Genomic DNA, 19,726 nt, shown 5'->3' with positions numbered 1-19,726 from the left:
AATGGACATGAGTTTGAATAAGCTCTGGGAGTTGGTGATGGACAGGCAGGCCTGGCGTCATGCAGTCCATGGGGTCACAAAGAGTCAGACAAGACTGAGCAACTGAACTGAACTGAATGGATCCTCCGCCCACTTCTACCTTCCCAGTCTCAAGCAAGAACATCTGATAGTCCTGAGCATGTTTAGAAATTTATTCCTATTTTCTTTAGAGTTTTTCTGGGAAGGGTTACTAAGTTTTATCAAGTATTTTCTCTAGCATCTTTTTGTATGAGCATATGGCTCTCTCCCTTGGTTTACTAATTTTAATGAATGGAGAATGTAAGGGGGTATCTCCTGGGGGTGGGGGAAGGGAAGGCTTCTCTCTCAAGTGATGTTTGTGATGAGACCAGAGATTCTTGGTCACAAATATCAGGTTGGAATCTCTGCTTTGAGAGCAGAGAAAAGCCAGCAGCAAAAGCAAGTTTCAGTTAATGGAACCGTGCAAACGTAAGTTACCATTGTAGGATCCTGCCTGGGGTGACTTCACTGCTGGGAGGAAACGTGCAATGGGAAAGACCAGATTTTTAAAAACCCGCATGTCCCCTTTTATCTCAGGACTTAAAAGGCACTGGGGAGAGTTTTCCATGTCAGCAGCCATTGAAACCTCACAACCGCGGTAATGAACCTGTATCATCACCCATCCCATTTTACAGATGAGGACACTGAGGCTCAGAGAGCCAAGGTTCCCCTGGCAGAGCCAGGGCAAGACAGCCGGGGGGCTGAGTCCCCGGCCGGGCACTCCCGGGCGCGTCCACCAGGTGGGGGTGAGCGCCCAGAGACGGAGCGGTCGGGAGGTGGGGGTGCTGCCCGCCCCGTCCCTCCCTCCCGCCGTGGGGCCCGCCCGCCGAGGGGAGGCGCGGTCCGCGCCCACCGGAGGAGCCGGAGACTAGGCGGGCGCGCAGAGCCGGGCGCGCACGGCGGAGCGCAGGGTCGTCGGGGGTGTTCCCCGACCATGGGCACGGCGGCGGCGCTCCTGCTGAGCCTGGCGCTCCTGGCGCCGCGCGCGGCCGGCGCGGGCATGGGCGCCTGTTACGACGGCGCGGGGCGCCCGCAGCGCTGCCTGCCGGTGTTCGAGAACGCGGCGTTCGGCCGGCTCGCCGAGGCCTCGCACACGTGCGGCCGCCCGCCCGAGGACTTCTGCCCGCACGTGGGCGCCCAGGGCGCGGGGGCGCCGTGCCAGCGCTGCGACGCCGCCGACCCCGCACGCCACCACAACGCCTCCTACCTCACCGACTTCCACAGCCAGGACGACAGCACCTGGTGGCAGAGCCCGTCCATGGCCTTCGGCGTGCAGTACCCCGCCTCTGTCACCATCACCCTCGACCTGGGTGAGCGCGCTCCGGGCCCCTCTCCCACCGTCGCGGCTTACAGGCCCCTGGGTTAGCTACAGGACCCAGGTTCGGGGGGCGGGCGGCCTTGCTCAGGAATGGGACAGCGAGTCCTGGCCTGCTGCGGTCCATGGGGTCTGGAAGAGTCCGACGCCTCTAGGCGCCTGAACAACAGCCACAGCAGGAGTGGGACCTGTGTCCGCTCTTTCTGGAAGGCTACGCTGATGGGTGTCCCTTGGGTCCGGGAGGGGTGGGAAGCCTCCTGGGAGCCCTTTACAGAGCAGCGGATTCGGGTGGCCAGAGCCGTGCCAAGGTTGTCCGTCCCAGGCCCAGAGATGTTCTGGGCGAGGAGGAGGGTGACCCCCCCGGGGTGAGCTGGTTGGCTATCTGGGGCCTGGGCTCCTCATCCTGGCTTATCTGGGTGACTTCCGGGGTTCAGTGAACCCCTGAGGTTGTGTGCCATCCCTGGGGGTGTCCTCGGGGATGGAGCCAGCCTGTTCATCACAGGGAACGTTATCCTCAAGGCAGGAGCCAAGTTTCACCAGGCTGCCGGGTAACTGGACCGGATGGCCTGGCCCCTCTGCTGTGTCCAAGCCTCCCTCCACCCAACCCCAGGCCAGGGCGCAGGAGCCCTGGTGTGTGTGATCAGTAGTGGCCAACTCTGCGACCCCAGGAACTGCAGCCCGCCTGGCTCCTCTGTCCATGGGGTTTTCCAAGCAAGAATACTGGAGTGGGGTTGCCGTTTCCTACTCCAGGGCACCTTCCCGACCCAGGGGTCGAACCCATGTCTCTTGGGGCTCTTGCTTAGCAGGCGGAGTCTTTACCACTACAGTGTCTGGGAAGCCCCTTAGGTCCCTGGCAATCAGAATCCGGAGTCTGGACCCAGCCCTTCACTCCTGGCACTGCCCCCATTGCAGGGAATGGAAATTAAACCTGCCCTCCTGGCCCCCCACCCCCTCCATAGCCCTTTCAGGAAGGGAGTGTTTCAAACCGTCCTACTCCCTTATCTGTGAGTTCAAAATCTCCCAAAGCTTGAAGAACTCAGAGTATTTTTATACACTCATTTTGGCTGCTAAACCTGCCCTAAGGCTATTTATAGACCTTGTTGATCCTAGGGTGAATAGTCATACAAGTAGTCATACATTTGGTTACTGAGATGTTATTTGAATATGGCTATTGGCCCCAGACCCAGCTGGGGGTGTTAACACAGTCCATGGTGAAAGGACTGCATCATCTCTCCAAACTCTGGAAAGTTCTGAATTCTACACTACATTCAGAGCCTGGATAAAGAATTACGGGAATGTATCCCTATTTTTCAGATGAGAAAATTGAGGTTCAGAGAGGTTAAGTCTCTGGCCCAAAGACACACAGCTGCTCAATGTTACTGGCATCTGTGTTCATCCAAGAGAAGAGCATGAACTCCTTGACATGAGTTCCACCCACCCGTGGAGTCTGTTCTTCCCAGCTCCGGGTGACAGTGCCTTGGGGAGGGCTGGGAGATGGGACTGAAGCGGTGGGTGGGGGAACCCTGAGCCTTCTCAGAAGAGCAGGCTGGTGCTGACTGCCACCCCAAGAAGCTCAGTTGCTCTGGGGTCTTGAGGGGCCTTGACACCTCCCATTGACCTGCCAGGCCTGCCGGGTGGGCTTGTCAATGGAATGGGATGGCCGGGATGGGGCAGGGTCTCTAGCCAGGAGGGCGACAGGAAGCCAATGCAGGGAGAGGTGCTGCGGGAACTGGCTGGACTGGCCTGGCAGGCCCCCAAGGCCACAGGAGAAGGAATCTGGGACTGGGTGGAGGCTGTGGCAGACACTCTGTTCCGTGACAGAGGGTGTGGGATTGGCTGATGTGTGGCTTGTGTGGGTGGAGCCCCGGGCAAGCAAGGGGCTGTGGCCAGGCACAGATGAGGCGGGAGGGGGCGGGGAGCATGGGTGAGTTTCATCTGGGGCACTTCCGGTTTATTCTCGCTGTGTGCCGGGCCCTGTGCGGGTACACACACACACACACACACACACACACACAGACACGCCATACACACGTACACACATGGTCACACACACTGCACACACACGCACATAGACACGCCGTACACACAGTCACACATGGTCACACACACTGCACACACTTGTACACACATGCACATAGACACACCGTACACATGTGCACACACAGTCACACACACGCACATAGACACGCCGTACACACAGTCACACACGGTCACACACACACACACACGCCATACAAACGTGCACACACGGTCTCACACACACTGCACACACATGCACACACATGCACACACATGCACACAGACACGCCATACACGTGTGCACACACGGTCATACACACACGTGCACATGCATGCACATAGACACACCACACACACGTGCACACACAGTCACACACACTGCACACACACACACATAGACATGCCATACACACGGTCACACATGGTCACACACTGCACACACGCACATAGACACGCCATACACACGTGCACACACGGTCACACACTGCACATGCGCACATGGACACACCATACACATGTGCACACAGTCACACAGTACACACACTGCACACACACATGCACATAGACACGCCATACCTGTGTGCACACACAGTCACACACACTGCACACACGCATGCATGCACACATGCACACACACTGCACACATACATACCACACATGTGCATGCACATGCACACACACACCCACATATACGCACTTAGCACACATACACATGTGCACACACATACACCACACACCACACATACCACATACCACACATACACACATGTGCTCATGTACACACACAGACACACACCATTGTTCTTCCCATTGGTTGTGTTGTGCAGCACCAGGCATGCAGGAGGGTTTGCACAGTGAATGAATGAGTGCGTGTCAGCGTCACCTCCTCCGTCCTGTGCTCTGGGCCCAGCTCAGGGCTCTTTTGCTGCCTCGAGGACTCAGAGCAGGCTTTGCCCTCGGGCCCAGCACAGCCACTCGCTGGGCGAACGCCACCCGCTCCCCGTGCCCTGTCAAATGGGGTGAGAGCCGCACCTCCTGGGGTGGCTGTCCCGGCCCCCTGGCTCGGGTCGGCCCAGTGCTTACAGGAGCTGGGGCCGTCCTTGTGTGTGACCGGGGGCCTCTGCTCAGAGCAGCTCAGGCTGCGGCTCCCCTTGAGGGCGGCCTCCTCCGAAGGGCTTGAGAAACTTTCGCCCAGCTGGCTCCCAAAACATGTCCCGACCCTGGGTTCCGTCTGCGTGGGAGGGGTGCTGGGGACCCACAGCAGCCCCAGATGTGGCCCGTCCTTGGTTCCATTCCACTTTGGTTCCCTCCACCCTGAGGCACAGGAACGGGGAGAAAAGGTCTGGGGTCTTCAGGAGCTCCCAGTGGGGGCCGATCTCAGAGGAGGTGGTTGGGGGAGCCTCTCCCAGCCCTCGGGCCACCTCAGCCGACCTCGCCCCCTCTCTCCTTGACCTCGTGGGTGGCAGCTCAGGGGTGGGGGGCCCTGGTCTTCTGGAGGGAGGGGGGTGAGGGGCAGGGGAGGAGCAGGCGTCCGTCAGCCCTGGAAGGAGGTCGCCGCTTTCCCAGCCCCCTGCGAGCTCGCAGACATCTGCTCCGAATCCCCAAGTCCAGTCGCCCAGCTGAGCCTTCCTGTCTGGGATGAAAGGCAGTGGCGGGGGCTGGCGGCTCCTCAGCCTCCACAGAGGCCCTGGGGAGTGGACAGGCTGGAGCCGCGGGTGGGGAGAGGTGCGAGGGGGGAGGTGGACGTTCATCGGGGGGCCCTTCCCATGTGCTGGGAACCCCATCAAGCCAGCACCCCCATCCCAGCACCATCCGATCCTGTATAGACAGGGAAGCTGAGGCTCTGAGCGTGAAATCAATGCCCAGGGTCTCACCAGAGACCTTGGGACCCTCCCCACCATGCTCTTGCCCTTGCAGATGATAAGCATCCAAGTTAGGCCTGGCGGAGCCTCAGCTTTTGGCTAGGCTCGGGTCAGTGGGGTCTTCCTTCTGCTTGTCCACTTTCTTGAATTCCTGAGAACCTCTTGGAAGGACCCTTAAGTTCCTGAGCAGGTGAGCCCTGAGCCCCCGAGCGTGGGGAAGGCTACAGGGCCATGGGGGATGGGCTCCCGGCTGGGAGCTGCCGCGTGTGGACCAGTTCTCTGGCATCCAGCATCCGGTCAGCGTCTGCCCTGGCGTCACGGAGCTAGAAGACAAGTTAGGCCGGGGGAACGTTGTGGATGATTTAGGCTCTGGGGACAGCACCCCCCCCCCACAGGGGTCAGCAGACCTCGTGGAGATCAGAAGGGTGGCGGGAGCTGACCCGAGAGTGAAGGACCTTCCAGGTCAAGGGGACCCCACAGGGGGGCTAGGAGGCCTCTCTGTGCGTACTTGGACCCAGTGGTCTGGCCGGCCAGAGCGGAGGGAACGAGAGGACAGCGGGGCCTGGCCCAGTGGGAGCTGACGTCGGAAGGACCTGCCGGCCCCTGCGGAGCCCGACGCCGGCTGCGTCTCCCGAGCCCTGGCTCCACTGTGTCTTCCTGTCGAGTGGGAGGCCGTGTTTGCATTGGCCGAGGCCAGTGCCGGGGAGGGGGGGACCAAGTCCCCCTTCCTTCTCCCTGGGGGCTCTGGCTGGAATGCTGGGGCCCCAGGCAGGTCAGGGGGTCAAGGCAGTGGCCCTGACTAGCTTCCACCACAGAAGCAGCCCCCCACGGCCCTGGGCCCAGCTGGCCCTGGCCACCTTGCCCGGCTCTGGGCTCAGGATGGCCCCAGACATTACAGGAGAGGGAAGTCCCCAAACCCAGGAGGATGCAGGCAGCCTCCAGATCGCCCCTCTCTCCCCCTCTCTGGCCGCATCACCTTCCTGTCAGCAGGGCTGATGATGGCCAGAGACTGCCTCTCTCCTCTCAGTCTTTGCCTTTGCTGTTTCATCGGCCAGGGATAACTTCCTGTTCCCGCCTCCTCTCCGATCACCCGTATCTCATTCATAAAACAACCGAGTGCCTACCGCGCGCCGGTCCGTGTTCCAAGCCCTGGGGATGCAGCAGTGGACAAGCTGCTCTCTCCCCTGCTAGGCTTTGAGGTCACCTCCTCCATGAAGCCTCCAGCTTCCGCGATTGGGCAGAGGGCCTGCCTCCGTGTTCTTGCAGCCCTGCCCTTCCCCTGTCACAGTCTACATCGTGAGGGTGAGCTTTTGGTTCATTCGTGTCCATCACTGGCTCCAGGCTGCAGGGACAATGCCTGTTTTCACAGCTGCCCCCCAGCACCCAGGGCAGGGTGCTGTTGGTTGGCTGGGTGAATGGAATAGCAGCGAGCATTTAGTCACACATGTGCCACGGACTATTCTAAGTGCTTTGTGGTTATTTATTCATTAATCCATCTTATTGTGAGGCCCGTTTTGCAAATGGGAAAACTGAGTCACTCCATTCCAAATACATACCCAGTTCACACAAGGGAGGTTAGGTATTTTGCCCAAGGCCACAGAGCTGGTAAGCAAGCAGCAGAGCTGGAATGTGAACCCCAGCTCATGACAGCCACACCGTGTTTCTTCCCTGGGAACAGGAATGAGTGGATGAATGTGTGAATGAATGACCTCCCCTCCCCAGTCTTCCAGATAAATCCTGACTCCTAAGCTGTGGCCCTGCCCGTCCTCCTGGCCCTGTGCCTCTCCTGCCCACCCCGGGGCTCCCGCCCCTTCACCCGCCTCCTTTCCCCTGCTCTCTCTCGTCTCCCCACCAGCCCTGCCACCAGCGGTGCCCTCTCCCCGTCTCATGCCCCCTGGCTTTGCCTATTGGGGTCATGGTCGACATTTGGGGCTCCACCTGGCGCCTACAGCCCAGGCTCCCACCTGAGCCCTTGACCAGGTCATTCAAGCATTTGCCCGAAAGTCAGCCCTTGAATGTCACAGAGGTGTCCAAAGATAAAGGCACTGTGTAAATCATGCCCGTGGCAGCATTATCCAGAATAACTGAAGTGTGGAAGTAACTCACGTGTCCACTGATGAATGAACAAGCGAAATGTGGCAATAGTCACACAAGGGGATTGTTTTCAGCCTTAAAAAGGAAGGAGATTCTGACACCTGCTGCTACATGGATGAACCTCGAAGACATTATGTGCAGTGAAGTAAGCCCGACAAGAAGGACACTCCATGATTCCACTCACACGGGTCCCTAAAGGAGTCATGTTCACAGAGATAGGAAGTAAAGTGGTGGCTGCCAGGGCTGGGGGAGGAAAGAAGGAGGAGTTAGTGTTTAATGGGTATGAAGTTTCGGAAGATGGAAAAGTTCAGAAGATGAAAAAGTTCTGAAGGTGGAGGGTGGAAATGGTTGCACAACAGTGTAAATGTAGTTAATACCAGTCATCCATGTGCTTAAAAATGATTAAGATGATAAATTTTATGTGTATTTGAAATTCAAAAGTAAAAGCATCCTTCTTTCCCCTGGTCTCTCACCTACCAAAGCAAGGAACTCAGGAATCAGCTGCAGTTCTTCCCTCCTCATCCTCTGACTTCAGCATTCACCAAATCACTAGACCACTCTCTGGAAGTTTCCTTGTCTTTGCCTTCCTCCCCAGCATGCCCACTCAACCCCTCATGTGTTTCCTGATTTATTGCAATGGCCTTCAATATCCTGCCATGTCTCTTTGCAGACATGTATTGGAAGAACAACTATGACAAACCTAGACAGCATATTAAAAAGCAGAGACACCACTTTGCCAGCACAGGTCCATATAGTCAAAGCTATGGTTTTCCCAGTTGTCATGTACGGATATGAGAGTAGGACCATAAAGAAGACCGAGTGCTGAAGAACTGATGCTTTCGAACTGTGGTGCTGGAGAAGACTCTTGTGTGTCCCTTGGACCGCAAGGAGATCAAACCATCAATCCTAAAGGAAATCAACCCTGAATATTCATTGGAAGGACTGATGCTGAAGCTCCAATACTTTGGCCACCTGATGCAAAGAGCCGACTCATTGGAAGACCCTGATGCTGGGAAAGATTGAAGGTGAAAGGAGAAGGGGGTGACAGAGGATGAGATGATTAAATAGCGTCACCAACTCAGTGGACATGAGTTTGAGCAAACTGGAGGACAGAGGAGCCTGGCATATTGCAGTCTATACGGTCACAAAGTGTTGGACATGAATTAGCGACTGAACAACAATAATAACAACATTTCAGTCACATCTCTGTTCAGACCAGACCTCAGAATCTTCTTAACACAAAGCCATAGGCAATAATCAGACAAAACCTGTTCACTCTCTCCCCAGGTTAGACAATAAGCTTGACAATATTGATCCATATTTGGGGTTTAGACTCTTGGCCCAAAGATGAGGGAACTGTCATGGGCCCAGCCCTGATCCAGCCAGGCTTTCATGGTGTCTGTCACTGTGACAGATACCCAGCTCTTCATGGGGATTCATTGAGCCCCAAATTGCCAAGAGCTAGCCTGACTCATTAGAAAAGCCCCTGATGCTGGGAAAGTCGAAGGCAGGAGGAGAAGGGGACAACAGAGGACGAGATGGTTGGACAGCATCTCTAACTCAATGGACTTGAGTTTGAGCAAGCTCCGGGAGATGATGAAGGATGGGCAGACCTGGCGTGCTGCAGTCCACGGGGTCGCAAAAAGTCGGACACGACTGAGCGCCTGAACAGCAAAGCTCAGACAGTAAAGAATCGCCTGCAATGCAGGAGGCCCGGGTTCGATCCCTGGGTCGGGAAGATCCCCTGGCGAGGGGAATGCAACCCACTCCAGAATCCTTGCCTGGAGAAGTCCATGGACAGACGAGCCTGGCAGGCTACAGCCGATGGGGTCACACAGAGCGGGGCTAACATGGGTTGGGAGAGGAAGAGAACGGTGGATGGCCGGGCCCGAGCAGCCCTCTTTGTGCCCATGCAGGCTGGGAGCGGCTCTCCCCACCTGGTTCTCATGCCCTTGGTGGGCAGGGCAGCCTCACCCCCGCGTTTCCAGCTCAGCTCCACACCCTGCCCCCCTCCATCCCCGTCCCCAGGCCACAGCTCCCCAGATGGCTCCAATTAAAGGCTTTGTTTTGATTCCATTTTCCCAAAATAAGCCTCCCCGTCGGAGCGCCCTGCGCTCGGTCAGTGCCGGATGTGGGCCGGCCTGCTTCTCCGACCGCCCTGGTGTCAGTCCTGTCGGGCTTTATGTCCCAGCTGGCTGGAGAGGACAGCGCCGAGTGCCTCTGGTGCTGGCTTGGGTGACTTCAGCGGTTCTCAGGGGGCACCGGCACCCCCTTCCTGGGGAACCCCTTCTCTCTGGGCCCTGAATGGAGGGGTGTCTGGTTTGGCGACTTTGGGGCCGACAAGCTTGCAGTCGAGTAGAGACTCAGCTGTTTTCCACCTGACCTTGGGCGAGTCCCTGTCTTCTGCCTGAGCCTCGGGTTCCTCGTTAGCGAGATGCACACAGCGATGGAAGTGTTCGGGGGTCTCTGAGATACAGTGTACATAGTGCACTTAACAAGGTGCCTGGTGGGACTTCCCTGCTGGTCCAGTGGTTAAGACTACGACCTTCTGATGCAAGGGGCATGTGTTCAGTCCCCGGTTGGGGAACTAAGAGCCCACATGCCTTATGGCCAAAAATACATAAATACAAATTAAAGTCTTAAAAAATAATACAAGGTGCCTGGCACATAGTAGGTGCTCAGTAAATGCGGGCTGTTTTTAAACAGACTTATTCAGAGGTCACGAAGAACAGAAACTCTGTGACAGCCTCAACCATGTTGTCAGGCTTGCCTGTCTCCACTTGCTCGCTGGATTATACCCTCCTAGAAGGTGTTAATAAAAATCATGCTTCATCTGGCAAGCATTTATGGAGCACCTACTGTGTGCTGGGCTTCCTAGGTGGCGCTAGTGGTGAAGAATCCTCCTGCCAGTGTGGAAGACGTAAGAGACACAGGTTTGATCCCTGGAACGGGAAGATCCCTTGGAAGAGGAAATGCCTACTCACTCCAATATTCTTGCCAGGAGAACCCCATAGACAGAGGAGCCTGGCACGGGCTATAGACCACGGGGTCACAAAGAGTCAGACATGACTGAGCATCTGAGCACATACTGTGTGCCAGGAAAATCCCCTGGAGGAGGAAATGGCAACCCAACTCCAGTATTCTTGCCTGGAAAATTACATGGACAGAGGAGCCTGGCAGACTGCAATCCATGGGGTCACAAAGAGTAGGATACAGCTGAGTGACTGAGCACACACGTGCTGTGTGCCAGGCACCACGCTCAGCTCTGAGGACTCACTGCCCCTGTCCCCAGGAGGTCACGGTCTAGTGGGAGGGACATGCAGGTCTTTACAGAACAGGGTGAAGAGACTCGGGGACGCTGGGGAGCACTAGTGAGGCACCCAAACCTACAGCTCCATGGATGAATAGTCATCAGGAAAGTTGGGAGAAGGTGGTTCCACGCAGGACTGAGGCTGCGGCATGTGATCAGTCTGCTAAGCCAGTGGGATGAGCAGGGATGCATGGTAGCCAGCCAGGTGAGGAGCAGAGGGAACAGCATTCTAGGCAGAGGGAACAGCATGTTGGGTGGCTGGGAGGTGGGAGCCATGTGGTCCTGAGCAGTGTCGCTCCCCAGCTAATGGTTGGGGATGACACCACTGTGCTCCCAGCTTTCTTGAGGGAGCACACCTGTCTCAATCACCCTGAAGCCCTGTCGGCCCCACAGCTTGCAAGGGTCTGGGTCAGAGCTGCAGTTTTCATTCTTGTCGCTGCTTAGAAGGCCTCAGTTCCTTTCCCAGCCTTTGGGCTGCCTTTGGCAGAAACCTTTTCATCACAAAGCAGGGATTACGCTGCTTTCTTCGCCCTTCTAATTAATTCTTGTAACAGAAAGTCCCTGCCGTGGCTCTGTGATGTTCCTGCATCTTCTCTCACCTCCTGGCTTGGCAAGGAAAGGGAAAAGCCGCGATGTTTCCTCGCGTGTGAAGTTCCTCGTTTGCATGAAATCTCGGTGGCTGCCTTTTTCCAATCACGCATCTAGCTGCCAGCTACCTTTTAAGTGGCTCCAAGCTCCCCTCCTGCGAGGTGTCTGGCTGGATGTTTACAGAGGAGTCTGGGTCGGTGGACCCAGGGCAACCTCCACGAACATCCTTTCGTGAACGCACGTCTGGGTCAGGTCCCCACCTGGTTCCCAGGCCTGACGCCTGCCCAGAACAGGAGCCGCCGCCCCAGACGCTGGCTCTGTGTGGGACACATGCTTTCTTTTAAGGGACTCGGAGTGACAGTGCCAAGCTGTGCTGTAACTTTGAAAAACATCTTAAAACAGAACATGGCAAGGCGGTTGCTTTTTAAAATTTTTTTTTTAAAAATTTGTGTTTTCTCCAGTTTTTAAATTAGAACAAGCTTCATGAGAAAAAAAAAAAAAAACTGGGAAAATGCAGAACAATTGAAGAGGGAAGGAGAGTCCCCGAGCCCTCTGCCCTGAGGACAGTCATGCTTACGCGTTTGATGTCTTTCTTTTCTGCCTCTTCTTTGGGGATTTTTAAATATCATCTGATGATTCTGAATGTAGGATCGTTTGTCTCCTTTTTTCATTCAGCATTTTGACTTTCCCACGTAATATAAACTCACTGTCAACTGTTCCGGTGGTTTCAACCAGCCTGTGAGTTTATGCCCTACAATTTATTGAACCCTGATGGTTCCAGTTTTTTCCCTGTTATAAAAGCAGATCCTTTAAAAAAAAAAAAAAAAAAAGCAGATCCTTGATTAACTAACTCCTCAATTTAGGTTCAGTGCCTTGTTTGACTTCCCAGAAGTGGGATTTTCTTTTTCTTTTTTTTAACCATAGGCCGAGAACATTTTTATGGCTCTTCATCTGTGTCACCACGCTGCATTCCCGAGGGACCAATATATATACTTTGGCCCCAATTTTTCTTTGATTGTGGTAAAATGCACATAACATAAAATTTATTATCGTAACCTTTTTAAGTGCAGAGCTCACTGGTATTAAGTACTTTCACATCGTTGTATAACCATGACCACCCTCCGCCCACTGAATATTTTCATCTTCCTAAACTGAAACTTTGGGGTTGGAATGAAAACTGACCTTTTCCAGTCCTGAGGCCACTGTTGAGTTTTCCAAATTTGCTGACATATTGAGTGCAGGACTTTCACAGCATCATCTTTTAGGATTTGAAATAGCTCAACTGGAATTCCATCACTTCCACTAGCTTTGTTCGTAGTGATGCTTCCTAAGGCCTGCTTGACTTCACATTCCAGGATGTCTGGCTCTAGGTGAGCGATCACACCATCGTGATTATCTGAGTCTTGAAGATCTTTTTTGTACAGTTCTTCTGTGTATTCTTGCCATCTCTTCTTAATATCTTCTGCTTCTGTTAGGTCCATACCATTTCTGTCCTTTATTGTGCCCATCTTTGCATGAAATGTTCTCTTGGTATCTCTAATTTTCTTGAAGTGATCTCTAGTCTTCCCCATTCTATTGTTTTCCTCATTTTTTTGCATTGATGGCTGAGGAAGGCTTTCTTATATCTCCTTGCTATTCTTTGGAACTCTGCATTCAAGTGGGTATATCTTTCCTTTCTTCCTTTGCTTTTCACTTCTCTTCTTTTCACAGCTATTTGTAAGGCCATCTCAGACAACCATTTTGCTTTTTTGCATTTCTTTTTCTTGGGGATGGTCTTGATTCCTGTCTCCTGTACAATGTCACGAACCTCCATGCATAGTTCATCAGGCACTCTGTCTATCAGATCTAGTCCCTTAAATCTATTTCTCACTTACACTGTATAATCATAATGGATTTGATTTAGGTCATACCTGAATGATCTAGTGGTTTTCCCCACTTTCTTCAATTTAAGTCTCAATTTGGCAATAAGGAGTTCATGATCTGAGCCACAGTCAGCTCCCGGTCTTGTTTTTGCTGACTGTATAGAGCTCCTCCATCTTTGGCCGCAAAGAGTATAATCAATCTGATTTCGGTGTTGACCATCTGGTGATGTCCACGTGTCAAAATTCTCCAAACTAAGCTTCAGCAATATGTGAACTGTGAACTTCCAGATGCTCAAGCTGGTTTTAGAAAAGGCAGAGGAACCAGAGATCAAATTGCCAACATCTGCTGGATCATCAAAAAAGCAAGAGAGTTCCAGAAAAACATCTATTTCTGTTTTACTGACTATGCCAAAGCCTTTGACTGTGTGGATCACAATAAACTGTGGAAAATTCTGAAAGAAATGGGAATACCAGACCACCTGACCTGCCTCTTGAGAAACCTTATGCAGGTCAGGAAGCAATAGTTAGAACTAGACATGGAACAATAGACTGGTTCCAAGTAGGAAAAGGAGTACTTCAAGGCTGTATATTGTCACCCTGCTTATTTAACTCATATGCAGAGTACATCATGAGAAATGCTGAGCTGGAGGAAGCAGCTATAATCAAGATTGCCGGGAGAAGTATCAATAATCTCAGATATGCAGATGACACCACCCTTATGACAAAAAGTGAAGAAGAACTAAAGAGTCTCTTGATGAAAGTGAAAGAGGAGAGTGAAAAAGTTGGCTTAAAGCTCAACATGCAGAAAACTAAGATCATGGCATCCAGTCCCATCACTTCATGGCAAATAGATGTGGAAACAGTGGAAACAGTGGCTGACTTTATTTTGGGGGGCTCCAAAATCACTGCAGATGGTGACTGCAGCCATGAAATTAAAAGACGCTTACTTCTTGGAAGGAAAGTTATGACCAACCTAGACAGCATATTAAAAAGCAGAGACATTATTTTGTCAACAAAGACCCGTCTAGTCAAGGCTATGGTTTTTCCAGTAGTCATGTATGGATGTGAGAGTTGGACTATAAAGGAAGCTGAGCACCGAAGAATTGATGCTTTTGAAATGTGGTGTTGAAGAAGACTCTTGAGAGTCCCTTGGAATGCAAGGAGATCAGTCCTTGGTGTTCATTGGAAGGACTGATGTTGAAACTGAAACTCCAATACTTTGGCCACCTGATGCGAAGAGCTGGCTCATTTGAAAAGACCCTGATGCTGGGAAAGATTGAGGGCAGGAGGAGAAGGGGACGACAGGATGAGATGGTTGGATGGCATCACCGACTCAATGGACATGGGTTTGGGTAGACTCTGGGAGTTGGTGATGGACAGGGAGGCGTGGCGTGCTGTGATCCATGGGGTCTCAGAGTCAGACACCACTGAGCAACTGAACCGAACTGAACTGAAACTGTCCCCATTAAACACTCTTGTCCCTTCTCTCACCGTTCTACTTTCTGTCTCTATAAATTCAACTATTCTAGTGCTCCCTTCAGCAGCATATATACTGAATTCAACTACTCTAGGGCCCTCTTATAAGTGGAATCACCTAGTATTTGTCCTTTGATGACTGGCTTAATTTGCTTCACATAATGTTCTTGGTGCTCATCCAGGTTGTAGCATGTGTTAGAATTTCCCGGCTTTTTAAGTCTGAATAATATTTCATTGTGGGATGAACCACGTCTTGTTTCTTCATCATCCATCCATGCACACCTGTGTTGCTTCTACCTCTTGGCTGTTGTGAATAATGCTACTATGAAGATGTGTGTCCAAATATTTCCTCAAGACCCTACATAATTCTCTGGGGTATATACTCAGTCGTGGAATTGCTGGATCATATGGTAATTTTATTTTTAATTTCTTGAGGAACCGCCAAGCTGTTTTTCATAGCAAGTGCATCATTTTACACTCCTACTAACAGTGCACAAAGCTTCCAACTTTTCCACTTCCTCGCCAACGCTTGGTATTGTTATCTGTTTAAAAAAAAAAGAGAGAATAGCCATCCTAGGCCCTTCTCTGGTGGTCCACTGATTGGGACTCCATGCTCCCAATACAAGGGGCCAGGGTTCAATCCGCAGTCAGGGAACTATATCCTGCATGCTGCAACTAAAGATCTCAGGTACTGCAACTAAGAGCTGGGGCAACCAAATAAATTTTTAAAATAGAGTAAAATAACAGCCATCCTAACAGATGTGAGGACCAATTTTTAAAAATATGTAAGACAAATTTATGGAGACATAATTTACCATACAATGCACCCAATTCAAGCATACGATTCAGTGCTTTTTAGTATTATTCATAGAGTTGTATACTCATCACCACAATCCATTTTCGAACATTGTCATCCCCTCCAAAGAAACCCTGTACCCACTAGCAATCATCTCCCCCCAAGTATTCTCCCCACCCGCTAAACCCTGAAAACGACTAAGCTACTTTCTGTTTTTCTGACCATGCCTATTTGGGACATTTAATATAGGTGAAATCATACTTTATGTAGTCCGTGGAATTAACTTCTTTTCATTTTTTGCCTACGCCGGGTCTCTTTTGCTGCTTGGGCTTTTTCTCTCGGTGCAGAGAGGGGGCTGCTCTCTAGTTGCGGCGTTCGGGCTTCTCACCGCCGTGGCTTCTGTTCTTACAAAGCGCAGGCTGCAGTGGGCTTCCAGTTGTGTACATGGGCTTCGTGGCATGTGGCATCTTCCTGGACCAGGGATCGAACCCGTGTCTTCTTTACCACTGAGCCACCAGGGAAGCCCAACTTCTTTTATTTATCATATTGTTTTCAAGGTTCATCTCCGTTATAGCCTGTGTTAGTTCTTTACTCCTTTCTCTTGCCAAATGACATTCCTTTGTGTGATATACCACATTTTGTTTATTCGGTTATCTGTCGACGAACGTCTGAGTTGTTGCCAGTCTTTGGATTTTATGAGTAATCCTGCTGTGGACATCCGTGTGCGGGTTTGTGTGAGGACGTATGTTTTCATTTTGCTTGGGCACACGCCTGGGAGTGAGATTGCTGCGCCATGTGGTAACTTTATTTTAACCTTTTAAAACACCCCCCAGACTCTTTTCCAAAGCAGCTGCACCATTGTACACTTTTACCAGCTGTGTATGAGGCTTCCAGTTTCTCCACATCCTTGCTAACACTCCTTTTTGTCTTTTTATTATATCCATCTTAGGGGAGTGAAGTGGTATCTTGTAGTTTTGGTCTGGGTAGTCAGGTTGAACATCTTCTCCTATGCACATTGGCCATTTATATATCTTCTTTGGAGAAATGTCTGCATAAGTGTATTTCCATTTTTCAGTTGTATCTGTCTTTTTTTTAATTTGGTGGAGCCGCATGGCTTGCAGGATCTTGGTTCCCTGACCAGGGAACCTGTCAGGGACCTGTGCCCCCTGCAGTGAAGCACCAAGTCCTAATCACTGGACCTCCAGGGAAGTCCCCGGTTATCTTTTTATTTTTGAGCTGTAAGAATTCTTTATACATTCTAGATAAGTCCCTTAACAGATAGATGCTTTGCACATATTTTCTCCTATTCTGTGGGTTGGCTTTCATTTTTTTCAGTGATATCTAGAAGCACAGGAGTTTTTGATGAAGTTCAGTTCTTCTGTTTTTTCTTTTGTTGCTATGCCTTTGGTGTCCCATCTAGGAAGGCTTTACCTAACCCAGGTCATGAAGATTTACTCTTTTATTTTCTTCTGAGAGTTTTATAGGTTTAGCTCTCACATTGGGCCAAGATGTTTTAAACAGAAGACTGAAGTGACTTGTCCTCGGTGGGTAAGGAAGACTGTGGACAGTGATGGAGGCAGCAGCAGCAGGGCGGGCCTCCTGGGTATCCAGGACTGGGCAGAAAGGCCAGCGGGAAGAAGGTGGGTGCAGGAAGGGGGCCTTGACAACTGCTATGCTGCTCAGTCGTGTCTGGCTCTGTGCGACCCTACGGACTGCAGCCCACCAGGCTCCTCTGTCCATGGGGATTCTCCAGGCAAGAATCCTGGAGTAGGTTGCCATGCCCTCCTTCAGGAGATCTTCCCAACCCAGGGATTGAATCCATGTCTCTAAAGTCTCCCACATTGGCAGGTGGGTTCTTTACCACTAGTGCCACCTGGGATGCAGGTTCAATCCCTGGGTCAGGAAGATCCCCTGGAGAAGGGAATGACTACCCACTCCAGTATTCTTGCCTGGAGAATCCCATAGACAGAGGAGCCTGGCAGACTACCGTCCAGAGCATCACAAAGAGTCAGGCACGACTGAAGCGACTTAGCCCACACACACAACTGTTAAATTGGGAGATAAGGCCGTGGGTCCAAGAGATGGAGACTTCTCTTGAGAAATTTGGATTGAAGAGAGGTTAGATGGAAGCAGGGGGAAGAGTGGGGTCCAGGAGGAATTGAATTAGGATTGGGGGGCTTGAAACAGGCATGTCTCTAGACTCCAGGGGTCTGAAATCACTGGGAGGGAAAGAGGTAAAAAGGCACAGGTGGGAGGTCTGGCTTTGTTGGGGTGTAGTAAAAGAAGTAACTTTCTAATGGCAGAGCAGACTTCAGGATGTGGCAATATCCCATTGTTGGAGCTATTTGAAGCAGAAAGACATGGCTGAGTCAGGGGTGTTACACTGCCGATTTCTGTGCAGGGGTGCAAATTGGCCTAATTAAGGGATGGCAAATGCCTGGGAATCATGCCAGCATTGTCCCCTCCGGTGTCCCTGACAGGCATCACTAATTGATCATGGCATGCCCCGCACAGTGCCCCAGACAGCCTCTAACGATCCATCCAAGATGGTTTATGCAGCCCAGCCGTACTGTTCTCCCTGGACCAGGGTTCTGACTCTCCCTTCCCTTCTGTAAAATGGGTCCACGTCTCCCCGCCACAGGGAAAGCTTACGAGATCACCTACGTGCGGCTGAAGTTCCACACGAGTCGACCCGAGAGCTTTGCCATCTACAAGCGCAGCCGGGCGGGGGGCCCCTGGGAGCCCTACCAATACTACAGCGCCTCGTGCCAGAAGACCTACGGCAGGCCCGAGGGCCTGTACCTGCGGCCGGGCGAGGACGAGCGTATGGCCTTCTGCACCTCCGAGTTCAGCGACATCTCCCCGCTGAGCGGGGGCAACGTGGCCTTCTCCACCCTGGAGGGCCGGCCCAGTGCCTACAACTTTGAAGACAGCCCTGTGCTGCAGGTTAGAGAGGGGTGGGGTGGGGGGTTGGGGGGAGGGGCTGGCCCGGACACTCAGGTCCAGGGGACCAGGGGGAAGTCTGGAAGGGCAGCAGGACACAGGGGGCACCCTTCGAGATCCCCTGGTTTTCAGATTCTGAACAACAGAAGCGTTTGTTGTGCCTGCATCTTTTGTGAATGGCTGATAATGAAAGAGATGGAAGAGGGTGCCCTGTGACAGCCACCAACTCAGCTCACCCCTTTCCCCTGGGGAAATGGAGGCTCGGAGCGGGGGAAGGGACTTCGCAGGGGCACACGCAGTGGGGTGGAAGGGCCCTGGGGTCCTGACTCCTAGCTGGAGCCCCTGCCAGAGCTCCCCGCTCTGGGATGGATGGCCTTGCCTGCTCCGTGTGTCTCCAAGGGCTGTGACGAGAACAAAAGGAAAACGTAAAACGCACCTGAGTTTGGATTCGTGGAGTCATGGTTTCCGTGCTGTCAGACGGAGCTATCCAACAGGACTTCCTGCAGTGACAGAAGAAAAGGATCCCAAGCGGCACGGTGCGGTGGGGGTTGCCACGAACCACGTGTGTCCATAAGAACACGTGAAACGGGACTAGCACGGCTGAGAGACTGGATTTTCGACTTTATTTTATTTTAATGAATTTTAATTACTAGCCCCATGGGGCTGGCTGCTGCCACCTTGAACAGTCAACAAGAACGTTGCCAGCAGAGTGAGTGGCCTTTAAGAGATGCTCATTCACCCTTTGAAGATGAGATCGTAGAAGCTCATTGATCTCACCTCCATGGCAGAGCGCTGTGGCTGTGGGCGTGCACCAGGTCCCCCTATCTCGCCCGTCTGAGTCCATTCAGGTTTCTGACCCCACCGGCATTGGCACCGCTGTCGGACAATCAGTCCACCTGCATCTGTGCCATCTTGGCAGTGGGGTCCCCTGTCTTGTTGCCCCATATGTCCTGGATGTTATCCCTGACGGAGAAACAGCCTTTGCAAAAATGAGCCCCTTGCAGCCCCCAAGGCAGAAACCAAGGTCAGAGAAGAACAAAGAAAGACAAGGCCACCCTCCCCTTCTCTCCCCTTGGGGCTCCCCCAGGGTGGCGCTTCCCCTAAGGACAGGGAGCATTTGGGGTGGGGGTACCCAAGGATGTAATCAACTGTGGTTGGTGTTGGAGAAGATTCTTGAAAGTCCCTTGGACTGCAAGAAGATCAAACCAGTCAATCCTAAAGGAAATCAGTCCTGAATATTCACTGGAAGGACTGATGCTGAAGCTGAAGCTCCAATACTTTGGCCACCTGATGCAAAGAGCCAACTCTTTGGGGAAGACCCTGATGCTGGGAAAGATTGAAGGCAAGAGAAGAAGCAGGTGATAGAGGAGGAGATGGTTGGATGGCATCACCGACTCAATGGAC

The 19,726-nt window shown here is 52.4% G+C and overlaps 1 protein-coding gene across 2 annotated transcripts in view; it reads left to right on the top strand.

Moving 5' to 3' along the window:
• Positions 1-916: 916 nt before the first annotated feature.
• The window catches only part of LAMC3 (laminin subunit gamma 3), a 67,209-nt gene continuing 48,399 nt past the window's right edge, over positions 917-19,726 (top strand). For both annotated transcript variants that reach the window (XM_043916970.1, XM_043916969.1), the window contains exons 1-2: positions 917-1,367; positions 18,021-18,325. In XM_043916970.1, the coding sequence (XP_043772905.1) occupies positions 992-1,367; positions 18,021-18,325 (681 nt within the window). In that variant the 5' untranslated portion in view covers positions 917-991. The remainder of the gene's footprint in view (positions 1,368-18,020; positions 18,326-19,726) is intronic.

This window comes from Cervus elaphus, chromosome 11, assembly GCF_910594005.1.
Source record: "Cervus elaphus chromosome 11, mCerEla1.1, whole genome shotgun sequence".
NCBI lineage: Eukaryota > Metazoa > Chordata > Mammalia > Artiodactyla > Cervidae > Cervus > Cervus elaphus.
Note: the sequence above shows the minus strand (reverse complement) of the source record. Positions and strands in the feature narration are given on the sequence as shown.